This window comes from Oncorhynchus gorbuscha, unplaced genomic scaffold, assembly GCF_021184085.1.
Source record: "Oncorhynchus gorbuscha isolate QuinsamMale2020 ecotype Even-year unplaced genomic scaffold, OgorEven_v1.0 Un_scaffold_2725, whole genome shotgun sequence".
In the NCBI taxonomy this organism is placed as follows: Eukaryota; Metazoa; Chordata; class Actinopteri; order Salmoniformes; family Salmonidae; genus Oncorhynchus; species Oncorhynchus gorbuscha.
Genome location: NW_025747159.1, coordinates 9,984 through 25,081, shown reverse-complemented (window position 1 = coordinate 25,081; position 15,098 = coordinate 9,984). Strand labels below are relative to the sequence as shown.

At 36.3% G+C, this 15,098-nt stretch overlaps 1 protein-coding gene and 1 long non-coding RNA gene across 6 annotated transcripts in view; both read left to right on the top strand.

The window, feature by feature from the left end:
• Positions 1-10,798, top strand: part of LOC124026392 (rab-3A-interacting protein-like) — a 44,837-nt gene extending 34,039 nt beyond the window's left edge. For 2 of the 5 annotated variants that reach the window (XM_046339421.1, XM_046339416.1), the window contains 2 exons: positions 1,371-1,440; positions 10,559-10,792. In XM_046339421.1, coding sequence (XP_046195377.1) covers positions 1,371-1,440; positions 10,559-10,641 — 153 coding nt within the window. In that variant the 3' untranslated portion in view covers positions 10,642-10,792. Of the gene's footprint in view, positions 1-1,370; positions 1,441-10,558 lie in introns of all 5 variants that reach the window. The other 3 variants (XM_046339419.1, XM_046339417.1, XM_046339418.1) reach the window with 3 other exon arrangements.
• A 2-nt stretch (positions 10,799-10,800) lies between these two features.
• Positions 10,801-13,133, top strand: LOC124026393. Its single transcript, XR_006837286.1, has 2 exons — positions 10,801-10,956; positions 11,325-13,133. It is a non-coding gene; the product is annotated as an uncharacterized LOC124026393 (long non-coding RNA).
• Positions 13,134-15,098: the final 1,965 nt, after the last annotated feature.

Below are 15,098 nucleotides of genomic sequence, written 5' to 3'. Positions count from 1 at the left end.
CAACCTGTAATCCCCTACGACGTCTACAGCACTCTCATTTATCAACGTGTAATCCCCTACGACGTCTACAGCCCTCTCATTTATCAACCTGTAATCCCCTACGACGTCTACAGCCCTCTCATTTATCAACCTGTAATCCCCTACGACGTCTACAGCACTCTCATTTATCAACCTGTAATCCCCTACGACGTCTACAGCCCTCTCATTTATCAACCTGTAATCCCCTACGACGTCTACAGCCCTCTCATTTATCAACCTGTAATCCCCTACGACGTCTACAGCCCTCTCATTTATCAACCTGTAATCCCCTACGACGTCTACAGCCCTCTCATTTATCAACCTGTAATCCCCTACGACGTCTACAGCCCTCTCATTTATCAACCTGTAATCCCCTACGACGTCTACAGCCCTCTCATTTATCAACCTGTAATCCCCTACGACGTCTACAGCACTCTCATTTATCAACCTGTAATCCCCTACGACGTCTACAGCACTCTCATTTATCAACCTGTAATCCCCTACGACATTTACATTACATTTACATTTAAGTCATTTAGCAGACGCTCTTATCCAGAGACGTCTACAGCCCTCTCATTTATCAACCTGTAATCCCCTACGACGTCTACAGCCCTCTCATTTATCAACCTGTAATCCCCTACGACGTCTACAGCACTCTCATTTATCAACCTGTAATCCCCTACGACGTCTACAGCACTCTCATTTATCAACCTGTAATCCCCTACGACGTCTACAGCACTCTCATTTATCAACCTGTAATCCCCTACGACGTCTACAGCACTCTCATTTATCAACCTGTAATCCCCTACGACGTCTACAGCACTCTCATTTATCAACCTGTAATCCCCTACGACATTTACATTACATTTACATTTAAGTCATTTAGCAGACGCTCTTATCCAGAGACGTCTACAGCCCTCTCATTTATCAACCTGTAATCCCCTACGACGTCTACAGCCCTCTCATTTATCAACCTGTAATCCCCTACGACGTCTACAGCACTCTCATTTATCAACCTGTAATCCCCTACGACGTCTACAGCACTCTCATTTATCAACCTGTAATCCCCTACGACGTCTACAGCACTCTCATTTATCAACCTGTAATCCCCTACGACGTCTACAGCACTCTCATTTATCAACCTGTAATCCCCTACGACGTCTACAGCACTCTCATTTATCAACCTGTAATCCCCTACGACGTCTACAGCACTCTCATTTATCAACCTGTAATCCCCTACGACGTCCACAGCACTCTGTTTTATCAACGTCTAATTCCCTGCATAAGAAAAGGATTCATGTTCACCAGTCTAGACATTTAACCTTGATCTCTCCCTCTCTCTCTCTCTCCAGATCACGTCAGTTTGTAACTTCTTTACCTACATCCGCTACATCCACCAAGGGCTGGTCAAGCTGCAGGACGGTGAGATCGGCTAGCAGTGCATTTCCTGTGACGCTGCAGCCATGTTGTTTTGCCTACAGTCACATGTGAATACACTTTGTCTTTAGTGGTTTCAGCTAATGTGAAGCTTTGGATGGATCCCATGGATGGACGTGCTATCAGGAAACCACAGTACATATGAATAAGTCATGTTGAGTAGTGTTTCTTATGGACCCAGTGGGGCTGTAGATCCTGCTAACTCAGCAGCTATCTGACATGGTGGAATCCTATCAGCATAGAAATGGAATACCTAGAATGGGGAATTCCCCATTCACCTCAACATTCTGATTCTATTTCTATGTCCATTACCGTAGAGGGTGGAGGCTCATCAGTCACACAGCTCATTTAGAGAAGTCTCCTCAAGGTTACCGACTAGCACAAGAACGCCATTGTTTTTCAATAGAGGAGACGAGTTCGGAGCCAAGCGATGATGTTTTTAACGTAGCCATGGAATGGCTGTTCTAGCATTTTGTCGTTTATAGGATTCTCACAATCTACAACAGTAGCCGTACTGGCAGTCTTTAGTCTCCAGTTGTCATGCTGACTATGTCCCGAAAGTATAGTCAGAATGTGTTATGTCTCTACAGTATAGTCAGAATGTGTTATAATGTCTCTACAGTATAGTCAGAATGTGTTATAATGTGTTATAATGTGTTATAATGTGTTATAATGTCCCTACAGTATAGTCAGAATGTGTTATAATGTGTTATAATGTCTCTACAGTATAGTCAGAATGTGTTATAATGTCCCTACAGTATAGTCAGAATGTGTTATAATGTCTCTACAGTATAGTCATAATGTGTTATAATGTGTTATAATGTCTCTACAGTATAGTCATAATGTGTTATAATGTCTCTACAGTATAGTCATAATGTGTTATAATGTCTCTACAGTATAGTCAGAATGTGTTATAATGTCTCTACAGTATAGTCATAATGTGTTATAATGTCTCTACAGTATAGTCATAATGTGTTATAATGTCTCTACAGTATAGTCATAATGTGTTATAATGTCTCTACAGTATAGTCAGAATGTGTTATAATGTGTTATAATGTCTCTACAGTATAGTCAGAATGTGTTATAATGTGTTATAATGTCCCTACAGTATAGTCAGAATGTGTTATAATGTGTTATAATGTCCCTACAGTATAGTCAGAATGTGTTATAATGTGTTATAATGTCCCTACAGTATAGTCATAATGTGTTATAATGTGTTATAATGTCTCTACAGTATAGTCAGAATGTGTTATAATGTGTTATAATGTCTCTACAGTATAGTCAGAATGTGTTATAATGTGTTATAATGTCTCTACAGTATAGTCATAATGTGTTATAATGTGTTATAATGTCTCTACAGTATAGTCATAATGTGTTATAATGTGTTATAATGTCTCTACAGTATAGTCAGAATGTGTTATAATGTGTTATAATGTGTTATAATGTGTTATAATGTGTTATAATGTCCCTACAGTATAGTCAGAATGTGTTATAATGTCTCTACAGTATAGTCAGAATGTGTTATAATGTGTTATAATGTCCCTACAGTATAGTCATAATGTGTTATAATGTGTTATAATGTCTCTACAGTATAGTCAGAATGTGTTATAATGTCCCTACAGTATAGTCAGAATGTGTTATAATGTGTTATAATGTCTCTACAGTATAGTCAGAATGTGTTATAATGTCCCTACAGTATAGTCAGAATGTGTTATAATGTCTCTACAGTATAGTCAGAATGTGTTATAATGTCCCTACAGTATAGTCAGAATGTGTTATAATGTGTTATAATGTCCCTACAGTATAGTCAGAATGTGTTATAATGTGTTATAATGTCCCTACAGTATAGTCAGAATGTGTTGTAATGTGTTATAATGTCCCTACAGTATAGTCAGAATGTGTTATAATGTGTTATAATGTCCCTACAGTATAGTCAGAATGTGTTGTAATGTGTTATAATGTCCCTACAGTATAGTCAGAATGTGTTATAATGTGTTATAATGTCTCTACAGTATAGTCAGAATGTGTTGTAATGTGTTATAATGTCCCTACAGTATAGTCAGAATGTGTTATAATGTGTTATAATGTCCCTACAGTATAGTCAGAATGTGTTATAATGTGTTATAATGTGTTATAATGTCTCTACAGTATAGTCAGAATGTGTTATAATGTGTTATAATGTCCCTACAGTATAGTCAGAATGTGTTGTAATGTGTTATAATGTCCCTACAGTATAGTCAGAATGTGTTATAATGTGTTATAATGTCTCTACAGTATAGTCAGAATGTGTTATAATGTGTTATAATGTCTCTACAGTATAGTCAGAATGTGTTGTAATGTGTTATAATGTCCCTACAGTATAGTCAGAATGTGTTATAATGTGTTATAATGTCCCTACAGTATAGTCAGAATGTGTTGTAATGTGTTATAATGTCCCTACAGTATAGTCAGAATGTGTTATAATGTGTTATAATGTCTCTACAGTATAGTCAGAATGTGTTATAATGTGTTATAATGTCTCTACAGTATAGTCAGAATGTGTTATAATGTGTTATAATGTCTCTACAGTATAGTCAGAATGTGTTGTAATGTGTTATAATGTCCCTACAGTATAGTCAGAATGTGTTATAATGTGTTATAATGTCCCTACAGTATAGTCAGAATGTGTTATAATGTGTTATAATGTGTTATAATGTGTTATAATGTCCCTACAGTATAGTCAGAATGTGTTATAATGTGTTATAATGTGTTATAATGTGTTATAATGTGTTATAATGTCTCTACAGTATAGTCATAATGTGTTATAATGTGTTATAATGTCTCTACAGTATAGTCAGAATGTGTTATAATGTGTTATAATGTCTCTACAGTATAGTCATGTGTTATAATGTGTTATAATGTCCCTACAGTATAGTCAGAATGTGTTATAATGTCCCTACAGTATAGTCAGAATGTGTTATAATGTGTTATAATGTCTCTACAGTATAGTCAGAATGTGTTATAATGTGTTATAATGTCCCTACAGTATAGTCAGAATGTGTTATAATGTGTTATAATGTCTCTACAGTATAGTCAGAATGTGTTGTAATGTGTTATAATGTCCCTACAGTATAGTCAGAATGTGTTATAATGTGTTATAATGTCTCTACAGTATAGTCAGAATGTGTTATAATGTGTTATAATGTCTCTACAGTATAGTCAGAATGTGTTGTAATGTGTTATAATGTCCCTACAGTATAGTCAGAATGTGTTATAATGTGTTATAATGTCCCTACAGTATAGTCAGAATGTGTTGTAATGTGTTATAATGTCCCTACAGTATAGTCAGAATGTGTTATAATGTGTTATAATGTCTCTACAGTATAGTCAGAATGTGTTATAATGTGTTATAATGTCTCTACAGTATAGTCAGAATGTGTTATAATGTGTTATAATGTCTCTACAGTATAGTCAGAATGTGTTGTAATGTGTTATAATGTCCCTACAGTATAGTCAGAATGTGTTATAATGTGTTATAATGTCCCTACAGTATAGTCAGAATGTGTTATAATGTGTTATAATGTGTTATAATGTGTTATAATGTCCCTACAGTATAGTCAGAATGTGTTATAATGTGTTATGTGTTATAATGTGTTATAATGTGTTATAATGTCTCTACAGTATAGTCATAATGTGTTATAATGTGTTATAATGTCTCTACAGTATAGTCAGAATGTGTTATAATGTGTTATAATGTCTCTACAGTATAGTCATGTGTTATAATGTGTTATAATGTCCCTACAGTATAGTCAGAATGTGTTATAATGTCCCTACAGTATAGTCAGAATGTGTTATAATGTGTTATAATGTCTCTACAGTATAGTCAGAATGTGTTATAATGTGTTATAATGTCCCTACAGTATAGTCAGAATGTGTTATAATGTGTTATAATGTCTCTACAGTATAGTCAGAATGTGTTATAATGTGTTATAATGTCCCTACAGTATAGTCAGAATGTGTTATAATGTGTTATAATGTCTCTACAGTATAGTCAGAATGTGTTATAATGTGTTATAATGTCCCTACAGTATAGTCATAATGTGTTATAATGTGTTATAATGTGTTATAATGTGTTATAATGTCCCTACAGTATAGTCAGAATGTGTTATAATGTGTTATAATGTCCCTACAGTATAGTCAGAATGTGTTATAATGTGTTATAATGTCCCTACAGTATAGTCAGAATGTGTTATAATGTCCCTACAGTATAGTCAGAATGTGTTATAATGTGTTATAATGTCCCTACAGTATAGTCAGAATGTGTTGTAATGTGTTATAATGTGTTATAATGTGTTATAATGTCCCTACAGTATAGTCAGAATGTGTTATAATGTGTTATAATGTCCCTACAGTATAGTCAGAATGTGTTATAATGTGTTATAATGTGTTATGTCTCTACAGTATAGTCAGAATGTGTTATAATGTCCCTACAGTATAGTCAGAATGTGTTATAATGTCCCTACAGTATAGTCAGAATGTGTTATAATGTGTTATAATGTGTTATGTCTCTACAGTATAGTCATAATGTGTTATAATGTCCCTACAGTATAGTCAGAATGTGTTATAATGTGTTATAATGTCTCTACAGTATAGTCAGAATGTGTTATAATGTGTTATAATGTGTTATAATGTCTCTACAGTATAGTCATAATGTGTTATAATGTCCCTACAGTATAGTCAGAATGTGTTATAATGTGTTATAATGTCCCTACAGTATAGTCAGAATGTGTTATAATGTGTTATAATGTCTCTACAGTATAGTCATAATGTGTTATAATGTGTTATAATGTCTCTACAGTATAGTCATAATGTGTTATAATGTGTTATAATGTCTCTACAGTATAGTCAGCATGTGTTATAATGTGTTATAATGTCCCTACAGTATAGTCAGAATGTGTTATAATGTGTTATAATGTCTCTACAGTATAGTCAGAATGTGTTATAATGTGTTATAATGTGTTATAATGTGTTATAATGTCCCTACAGTATAGTCAGAATGTGTTGTAATGTGTTATAATGTCCCTACAGTATAGTCAGAATGTGTTATAATGTGTTATAATGTCCCTACAGTATAGTCAGAATGTGTTATAATGTGTTATAATGTCCCTACAGTATAGTCAGAATGTGTTATAATGTGTTATAATGTGTTATAATGTGTTATAATGTGTTATAATGTCTCTACAGTATAGTCATAATGTGTTATAATGTGTTATAATGTCTCTACAGTATAGTCAGAATGTGTTATAATGTGTTATAATGTGTTATAATGTGTTATAATGTGTTATAATGTCCCTACAGTATAGTCAGAATGTGTTGTAATGTGTTATAATGTCCCTACAGTATAGTCAGAATGTGTTATAATGTGTTATAATGTCCCTACAGTATAGTCAGAATGTGTTATAATGTGTTATAATGTCCCTACAGTATAGTCAGAATGTGTTATAATGTGTTATAATGTCCCTACAGTATAGTCAGAATGTGTTATAATGTGTTATAATGTGTTATAATGTGTTATAATGTCTCTACAGTATAGTCAGAATGTGTTATAATGTGTTATAATGTCTCTACAGTATAGTCAGAATGTGTTATAATGTGTTATAATGTCTCTACAGTATAGTCATAATGTGTTATAATGTGTTATAATGTCTCTACAGTATAGTCAGAATGTGTTATAATGTCCCTACAGTATAGTCAGAATGTGTTATAATGTCTCTACAGTATAGTCAGAATGTGTTATAATGTGTTATAATGTCCCTACAGTATAGTCATAATGTGTTATAATGTGTTATAATGTCTCTACAGTATAGTCAGAATGTGTTATAATGTCCCTACAGTATAGTCAGAATGTGTTATAATGTGTTATAATGTCTCTACAGTATAGTCATAATGTGTTATAATGTGTTATAATGTCTCTACAGTATAGTCAGAATGTGTTATAATGTCTCTACAGTATAGTCAGAATGTGTTATAATGTCTCTACAGTATAGTCAGAATGTGTTATAATGTGTTATAATGTCCCTACAGTATAGTCAGAATGTGTTGTAATGTGTTATAATGTCCCTACAGTATAGTCAGAATGTGTTATAATGTGTTATAATGTCCCTACAGTATAGTCAGAATGTGTTGTAATGTGTTATAATGTCCCTACAGTATAGTCAGAATGTGTTATAATGTGTTATAATGTCTCTACAGTATAGTCAGAATGTGTTGTAATGTGTTATAATGTCCCTACAGTATAGTCAGAATGTGTTATAATGTTGTAAAATGTCCCTACAGTATAGTCAGAATGTGTTATAATGTGTTATAATGTGTTATAATGTGTTATAATGTGTTATAATGTGTTATAATGTGTTATAATGTCTCTACAGTATAGTCAGAATGTGTTATAATGTGTTATAATGTCCCTACAGTATAGTCAGAATGTGTTGTAATGTGTTATAATGTCCCTACAGTATAGTCAGAATGTGTTATAATGTGTTATAATGTCTCTACAGTATAGTCAGAATGTGTTGTAATGTGTTATAATGTCCCTACAGTATAGTCAGAATGTGTTATAATGTGTTATAATGTCCCTACAGTATAGTCAGAATGTGTTGTAATGTGTTATAATGTCCCTACAGTATAGTCAGAATGTGTTATAATGTGTTATAATGTCTCTACAGTATAGTCAGAATGTGTTATAATGTGTTATAATGTCTCTACAGTATAGTCAGAATGTGTTATAATGTGTTATAATGTCTCTACAGTATAGTCAGAATGTGTTGTAATGTGTTATAATGTCCCTACAGTATAGTCAGAATGTGTTATAATGTGTTAAATGTCCCTACAGTATAGTCAGAATGTGTTATAATGTGTTATAATGTGTTATAATGTGTTATAATGTCCCTACAGTATAGTCAGAATGTGTTATAATGTGTTATAATGTGTTATAATGTGTTATAATGTGTTATAATGTGTTATAATGTGTTATAATGTCTCTACAGTATAGTCATGTGTTATAATGTGTTATAATGTCCCTACAGTATAGTCAGAATGTGTTATAATGTCCCTACAGTATAGTCAGAATGTGTTATGTGTTATAATGTGTTATAATGTGTTTATAATGTCCCTACAGTATAGTCAGAATGTGTTATAATGTGTTATAATGTCCCTACAGTATAGTCAGAATGTGTTATGTGTTATAATGTCTCTACAGTATAGTCATAATGTGTTATAATGTGTTATAATGTGTTATAATGTGTTATAATGTCCCTACAGTATAGTCATAATGTGTTATAATGTGTTATAATGTGTTATAATGTGTTATAATGTCTCTACAGTATAGTCATAATGTGTTATAATGTGTTATAATGTCTCTACAGTATAGTCAGAATGTGTTATAATGTGTTATAATGTGTTATAATGTGTTATAATGTGTTATAATGTCTCTACAGTATAGTCAGAATGTGTTATAATGTGTTATAATGTCCCTACAGTATAGTCAGAATGTGTTGTAATGTGTTATAATGTCCCTACAGTATAGTCAGAATGTGTTATAATGTGTTATAATGTCTCTACAGTATAGTCAGAATGTGTTGTAATGTGTTATAATGTCCCTACAGTATAGTCAGAATGTGTTATAATGTGTTATAATGTCCCTACAGTATAGTCAGAATGTGTTGTAATGTGTTATAATGTCCCTACAGTATAGTCAGAATGTGTTATAATGTGTTATAATGTCTCTACAGTATAGTCAGAATGTGTTATAATGTGTTATAATGTCTCTACAGTATAGTCAGAATGTGTTATAATGTGTTATAATGTCTCTACAGTATAGTCAGAATGTGTTGTAATGTGTTATAATGTCCCTACAGTATAGTCAGAATGTGTTATAATGTGTTAAATGTCCCTACAGTATAGTCAGAATGTGTTATAATGTGTTATAATGTGTTATAATGTGTTATAATGTCCCTACAGTATAGTCAGAATGTGTTATAATGTGTTATAATGTGTTATAATGTGTTATAATGTGTTATAATGTGTTATAATGTGTTATAATGTCTCTACAGTATAGTCATGTGTTATAATGTGTTATAATGTCCCTACAGTATAGTCAGAATGTGTTATAATGTCCCTACAGTATAGTCAGAATGTGTTATGTGTTATAATGTGTTATAATGTGTTATAATGTCCCTACAGTATAGTCAGAATGTGTTATAATGTGTTATAATGTCCCTACAGTATAGTCAGAATGTGTTATGTGTTATAATGTCTCTACAGTATAGTCATAATGTGTTATAATGTGTTATAATGTGTTATAATGTGTTATAATGTCCCTACAGTATAGTCATAATGTGTTATAATGTGTTATAATGTGTTATAATGTGTTATAATGTCTCTACAGTATAGTCATAATGTGTTATAATGTGTTATAATGTCTCTACAGTATAGTCAGAATGTGTTATAATGTGTTATAATGTGTTATAATGTGTTATAATGTGTTATAATGTCTCTACAGTATAGTCATAATGTGTTATAATGTGTTATAATGTCTCTACAGTATAGTCAGAATGTGTTATAATGTCCCTACAGTATAGTCATAATGTGTTATAATGTGTTATAATGTCCCTACAGTATAGTCAGAATGTGTTATAATGTCCCTACAGTATAGTCAGAATGTGTTATAATGTGTTATAATGTCTCTACAGTATAGTCAGAATGTGTTATAATGTGTTATAATGTCCCTACAGTATAGTCAGAATGTGTTATAATGTTTATGCCCTCTTCTGTCCGATCTTCCTTTCCTCCCTCTATCTCCTTTGCTCCCTCTATCTCCTTTGCTCCCTCTATCTCCTTTGCTCCCTCTATCTCCTTTGCTCCCTCTATCTCCTTTGCTCCCTCTATCTCCTTTGCTCCCTCTATCTCCTTTGCTCCCTCTATCTCCTTTGCTCCCTCTATCTCCTTTGCTCCCTCTATCTCCTTTGCTCCCTCTATCTCCTTTGCTCCCTCTATCTCCTTTGCTCCCTCTATCTCCTTTGCTCCCTCTATCTCCTTTGCTCCCTCTATCTCCTTTCCTGTACTCTAGCAGAACAGATGTTCTGGGAAGTGATGCAGTTGAGGAAAGAGATGAGTTTTGCTAAGCTGGGCTACTACAAGGAGGAACTGTGACCAACCAATCACGATACAGAACAGAGGGATGCGTGTCTGAATCTCAACCTATCATCAGATGCACTCCCGTGACGGACAGGATAGCTCTCCAATCATCCTACCCTCCTGGCTCTCAGAAGGAAGAAGGACCGCCCCCAACGCTCCTCATCGCCACCCCTTCCAATATCTCATCCAATCACATGTCATTTCAGGAGAGTCGTCCCATCCTCTGTCTTCAATACCAACAAGTATATGACTTAAAATGCATGCCCCTTACATCCTGACTGGTCTACCAATAACACTGAGTAGTTATTCAGGATGTAAGGGGATTGGTAAGTGAGTAGTTAATCAGGAAGGGGATTGGTAGTTCAGACTGACTGATCTACCAATAACACTGAGTAGTTATTTAGGAAGGGGATTGGTAGTTCAGACTGACTGATCTACCAATAACAGTGAGTAGTTATTTAGGATGTAAGGGGATTGGTAAGTGAGTAGTTAATCAGGAAGGGGATTGGTAGTTCAGACTGACTGGTCTACCAATAACAGTGAGTAGTTATTTAGGATGTAAGGGGATTGGTAAGTGAGTAGTTAATCAGGAAGGGGATTGGTAGTTCAGACTGACTGGTCTACCAATAACAGTGAGTAGTTATTTAGGATGTAAGGGGATTGGTAAGTGAGTAGTTAATCAGGAAGGGGATTGGTAGTTCAGACTGACTGATCTACCAATAACAGTGAGTAGTTATTCAGGATGTAAGGGGATTGGTAGTTCAGTCAGTCTGTCTGGAACATGACCTTTGCTTGTCATTCTGATTGGTCTGCTAGAATGCATATTGGAACAGAGAGGAAGTGCTCTAAACCCAACGGTTGCTTCCAAAATGGCACCCTGTTCACTGTAGTGCACGACTTGTGGCCCCTATGAGCCCTGGTCAAAAGTAGTGCACTAAATATGGAATTAGGGTGCCATTTGGGACACAAGACAAGTGTAAATCGAGGCGCTCCGTCCATCCAGCCATCTGTGGTTATTCTATCCATCTATCTCCAGTCCGTATTTAAAACCAGAGGACCGTAACTATGGTGACGACCACGCTGCTGTATGTAACTTGACTCCGTTATTACATGTAAGAAACGCTGAATGAGCTCTTCTGTCCACACTACAAGGCTGAGTCACAAATGGCACCCTATTCCCTATATAGTTAACTACTGTAGTGGTGCAGTATGCACAGCAGGGGTTCCCAAACGTGCTTCATTATTTTTTATTGAGATTGCCTTTGTTAAATACAACACCAGCTTCATTTTGTTTCATTTGAGGGACCTAGGAAAATGTCTCATGACTTGTTTTAGGGAGGCGATTTATTTAACCTTTTATTTAACTTGGCAAGTCAGTTAAGAACAAATTCTTATTTACAATGACGGCCTACCAAGGCCAAACCCCCCTAACACTGACGACGCCTGACGACGCGGGGCCAATTGTGCTCCACCCTATGGTACTCCCAATCACGCCTGGTTGTGATACAGCCTGGAATCGAACCAGGGTCTGTAGTGATTCCTGTAGCACTGAGATGCAGTGCCTTAAACAGCTGCGCCACTCAGGAGCCCCCATGATGATGATGATGATGATGATGATGATGATATCAACAATAATAATAGAAATAAATAGTCCAGACCTGATTTCCCCAAATGTTTTCCGCTACCAAATGTTTTATTACGATAATTTATATGAACCTTCAATTTAATTATGCAAATTATATTTTACAGGAAGTGATTCAATTTAATTATGCAAATTCTATTTTACAGGAAGTGATTCGATCAATTGATAGCGACGGAGTCACACATTGTATAAGATTACTCCGCAAGCGAAGTCCAATTTCTTTTGACTCCTCGACTTTAGAAGGTCGTAAGCTCAGCTTCTCGATGTCATAGAGACAAAGCAAATACATTCCCCATGTGCATCCGAGTCGCGTCTTCCTCTTTGTCATTTTACTACTTGTTTCTAGCCTAATGCATTGCGGAGTGACGCTTCATTTTAGATCGGAAGGTCCCGTGATACTCAGACGCCCCGCCCCGTATGTTTGGGACCCGTGATGTAGAGAATTAGGTGCCATTTGGGAGCAGAACATGAGGAGGAGGATTCTGTTGGGTTCTGTCCAATACAAGGACTTTAGAAGAATCTGGACAAATGTTTTGAAGGGTTTAGAAAACACATCGATGATGATGATGAAGAACATTCTCTCTGGCTTTTTAGTTCTTTACCAACCCTTTAGTTAGAAGTATGTAGCTGTGTCGTCATGTGTGTGTGTGTACGTGTGGTGTGTGTGTGTGTCGTTGTGGTGTGTGTACGTGTGGTGTGTGTGCGTGTGTGTGGTCTGTGAACGTTCCAATCTATATACCTTCTCCTGGTTTTCCATCCTTCCATCCCTCCAAGTCCTCTGTTAACATTCCATCTCCAAGCTTTCCTCAATTTATTTTAGTGCCTTTCTGGAACACACTGAATAAAAAATGGTATACCTCTGGAACCAACGTGTCTCTGTGAACATGAAGTCTGTTGTCCCAAACACACTCAGTCAGTCTACATGTGATGACACATTTAAGGGTAAAATTGTCAGGACACAATTCTACTGCGTAATAAAAATAGATCTGTACATTGTTCAGTACATTCTGCACGTTGTCCAAGCGTTGTCTTATAAAAGTAGGGCAACTTAACTTCCTGTTAATGGTTCTTCTTCCTGCCACGTCTCTGGGCTTTCAACTGGATTGTAAATCTTGGTGAAATGACGTCCTTTCAATACAGTAGTTTTGACGATGTTACTGTTTCAATATGTTTTGTAATTCTACTGCATTTAAAAATGTCAATTTGTTGTCTTCTTTCACAATCACAGAGTTCATCAGTATAGATTCAACACTCCTATATCTCCTCCCACCAGCCTCCTCTGCAGTATAGATTCAACACTCCTATATCTCCTTCCACCAGCCTCCTCTGCAGTATAGATTCAACACTCTTATATCTCCTCCCACCAGCCTCCTCTGCAGTATAGATTCAACACTCCTATATCTCCTTCCACCAGCCTCCTCTGCAGTATAGATTCAACACTCTTATATCTCCTCCCACCAGCCTCCTCTGCAGTATAGATTCAACACTCCTATATCTCCTCCCACCAGCCTCCTCTGCAGTATAGATTCAACACTCTTATATCTCCTCCCACCAGCCTCCTCTGCAGTATAGATTCAACACTCTTATATCTCCTCCCACCAGCCTCCTCTGCAGTATAGATTCAACACTCCTATATCTCCTCCCACCAGCCTCCTCTGCAGTATAGATTCAACACTCTTATATCTCCTCCCACCAGCCTCCTCTGCAGTATAGATTCAACACTCTTATATCTCCTCCCACCAGCCTCCTCTGCAGTATAGATTCAACACTCCTATATCTCCTCCCACCAGCCTCCTCTGCAGTATAGATTCAACACTATAAACTTTATTATCTTGGACTGAACACAATTATACTGCATATAAAATACTTCCTGGTTCAATACCCATGTTGTGCATCACAAATGGTAACCTATTCCCTATATAGTGCACTACTTTAGACCAGAGCCCTATTCCCTATATAGTGCACTACTTTAGACCAGAGCCCTTTTCCCTATATAGTGTACTACTTTAGACCAGAGCCCTATTCCCTATATAGTACACTACTTTAGACCAGAGCCCTATTCCCTATATAGTGCACTACTTTAGACCTGAGCCCTATTCCTTATATAGTGCACTACTTTAGACCAGAGCCCTATTCCCTATATAGTACACTACTTTTGACTAGGGTACATGCATGTTGGGCTCTGGTCAACAGTAGTGCACTCTATAGGGCAGTGGTTCCCAACCTTTTTCGGTTACTGTACCACCAACGAAATTTTGCTCTTCCCAGAGTACATCTGTAGTACCCACTCGTGTGCTTTTTAGCAGTAACCCTATGGTCTCATCATGAGCCTTCTCATGTACCCCCTGTGGATAGGCCAAGTTCCCCCTAGGGATCCTAGTAGCCCTGGATGGGCACCACTGGTCTAGGGAATAGGAACCACTGGTCTAGGGAATAGGAACCACTGGTCTAGGGAATAGGAACCACTGGTCTAGGGAATAGGAACCACTGGTCTAGGGAATAGGAACCACTGCTCTAGAGAATAGGAACCACTGGTCTAGGGAATAGGAACCACTGCTCTAGGGAATAGGAACCACTGGTCTAGGGAATAGGAACCACTGGTCTAGGGAATAGGAACCACTGGTCTAGGGAATAGGAACCACTGGTCTAGGGAATAGACAGTCTTGAAGAGGACACGACAAAGCCTATTCCCCTCAGGAAACGAAAAGATTTGGTATGGGTCCTCAGATCTTCAAGGTTCTACAGCTGCAACTGGTTGCATAATTGCCTGGTACGGCAACTGCTTGGCCTCCGACCGCAAGGCAGTAGCGAGGGTAGTGCGTACTGCCCA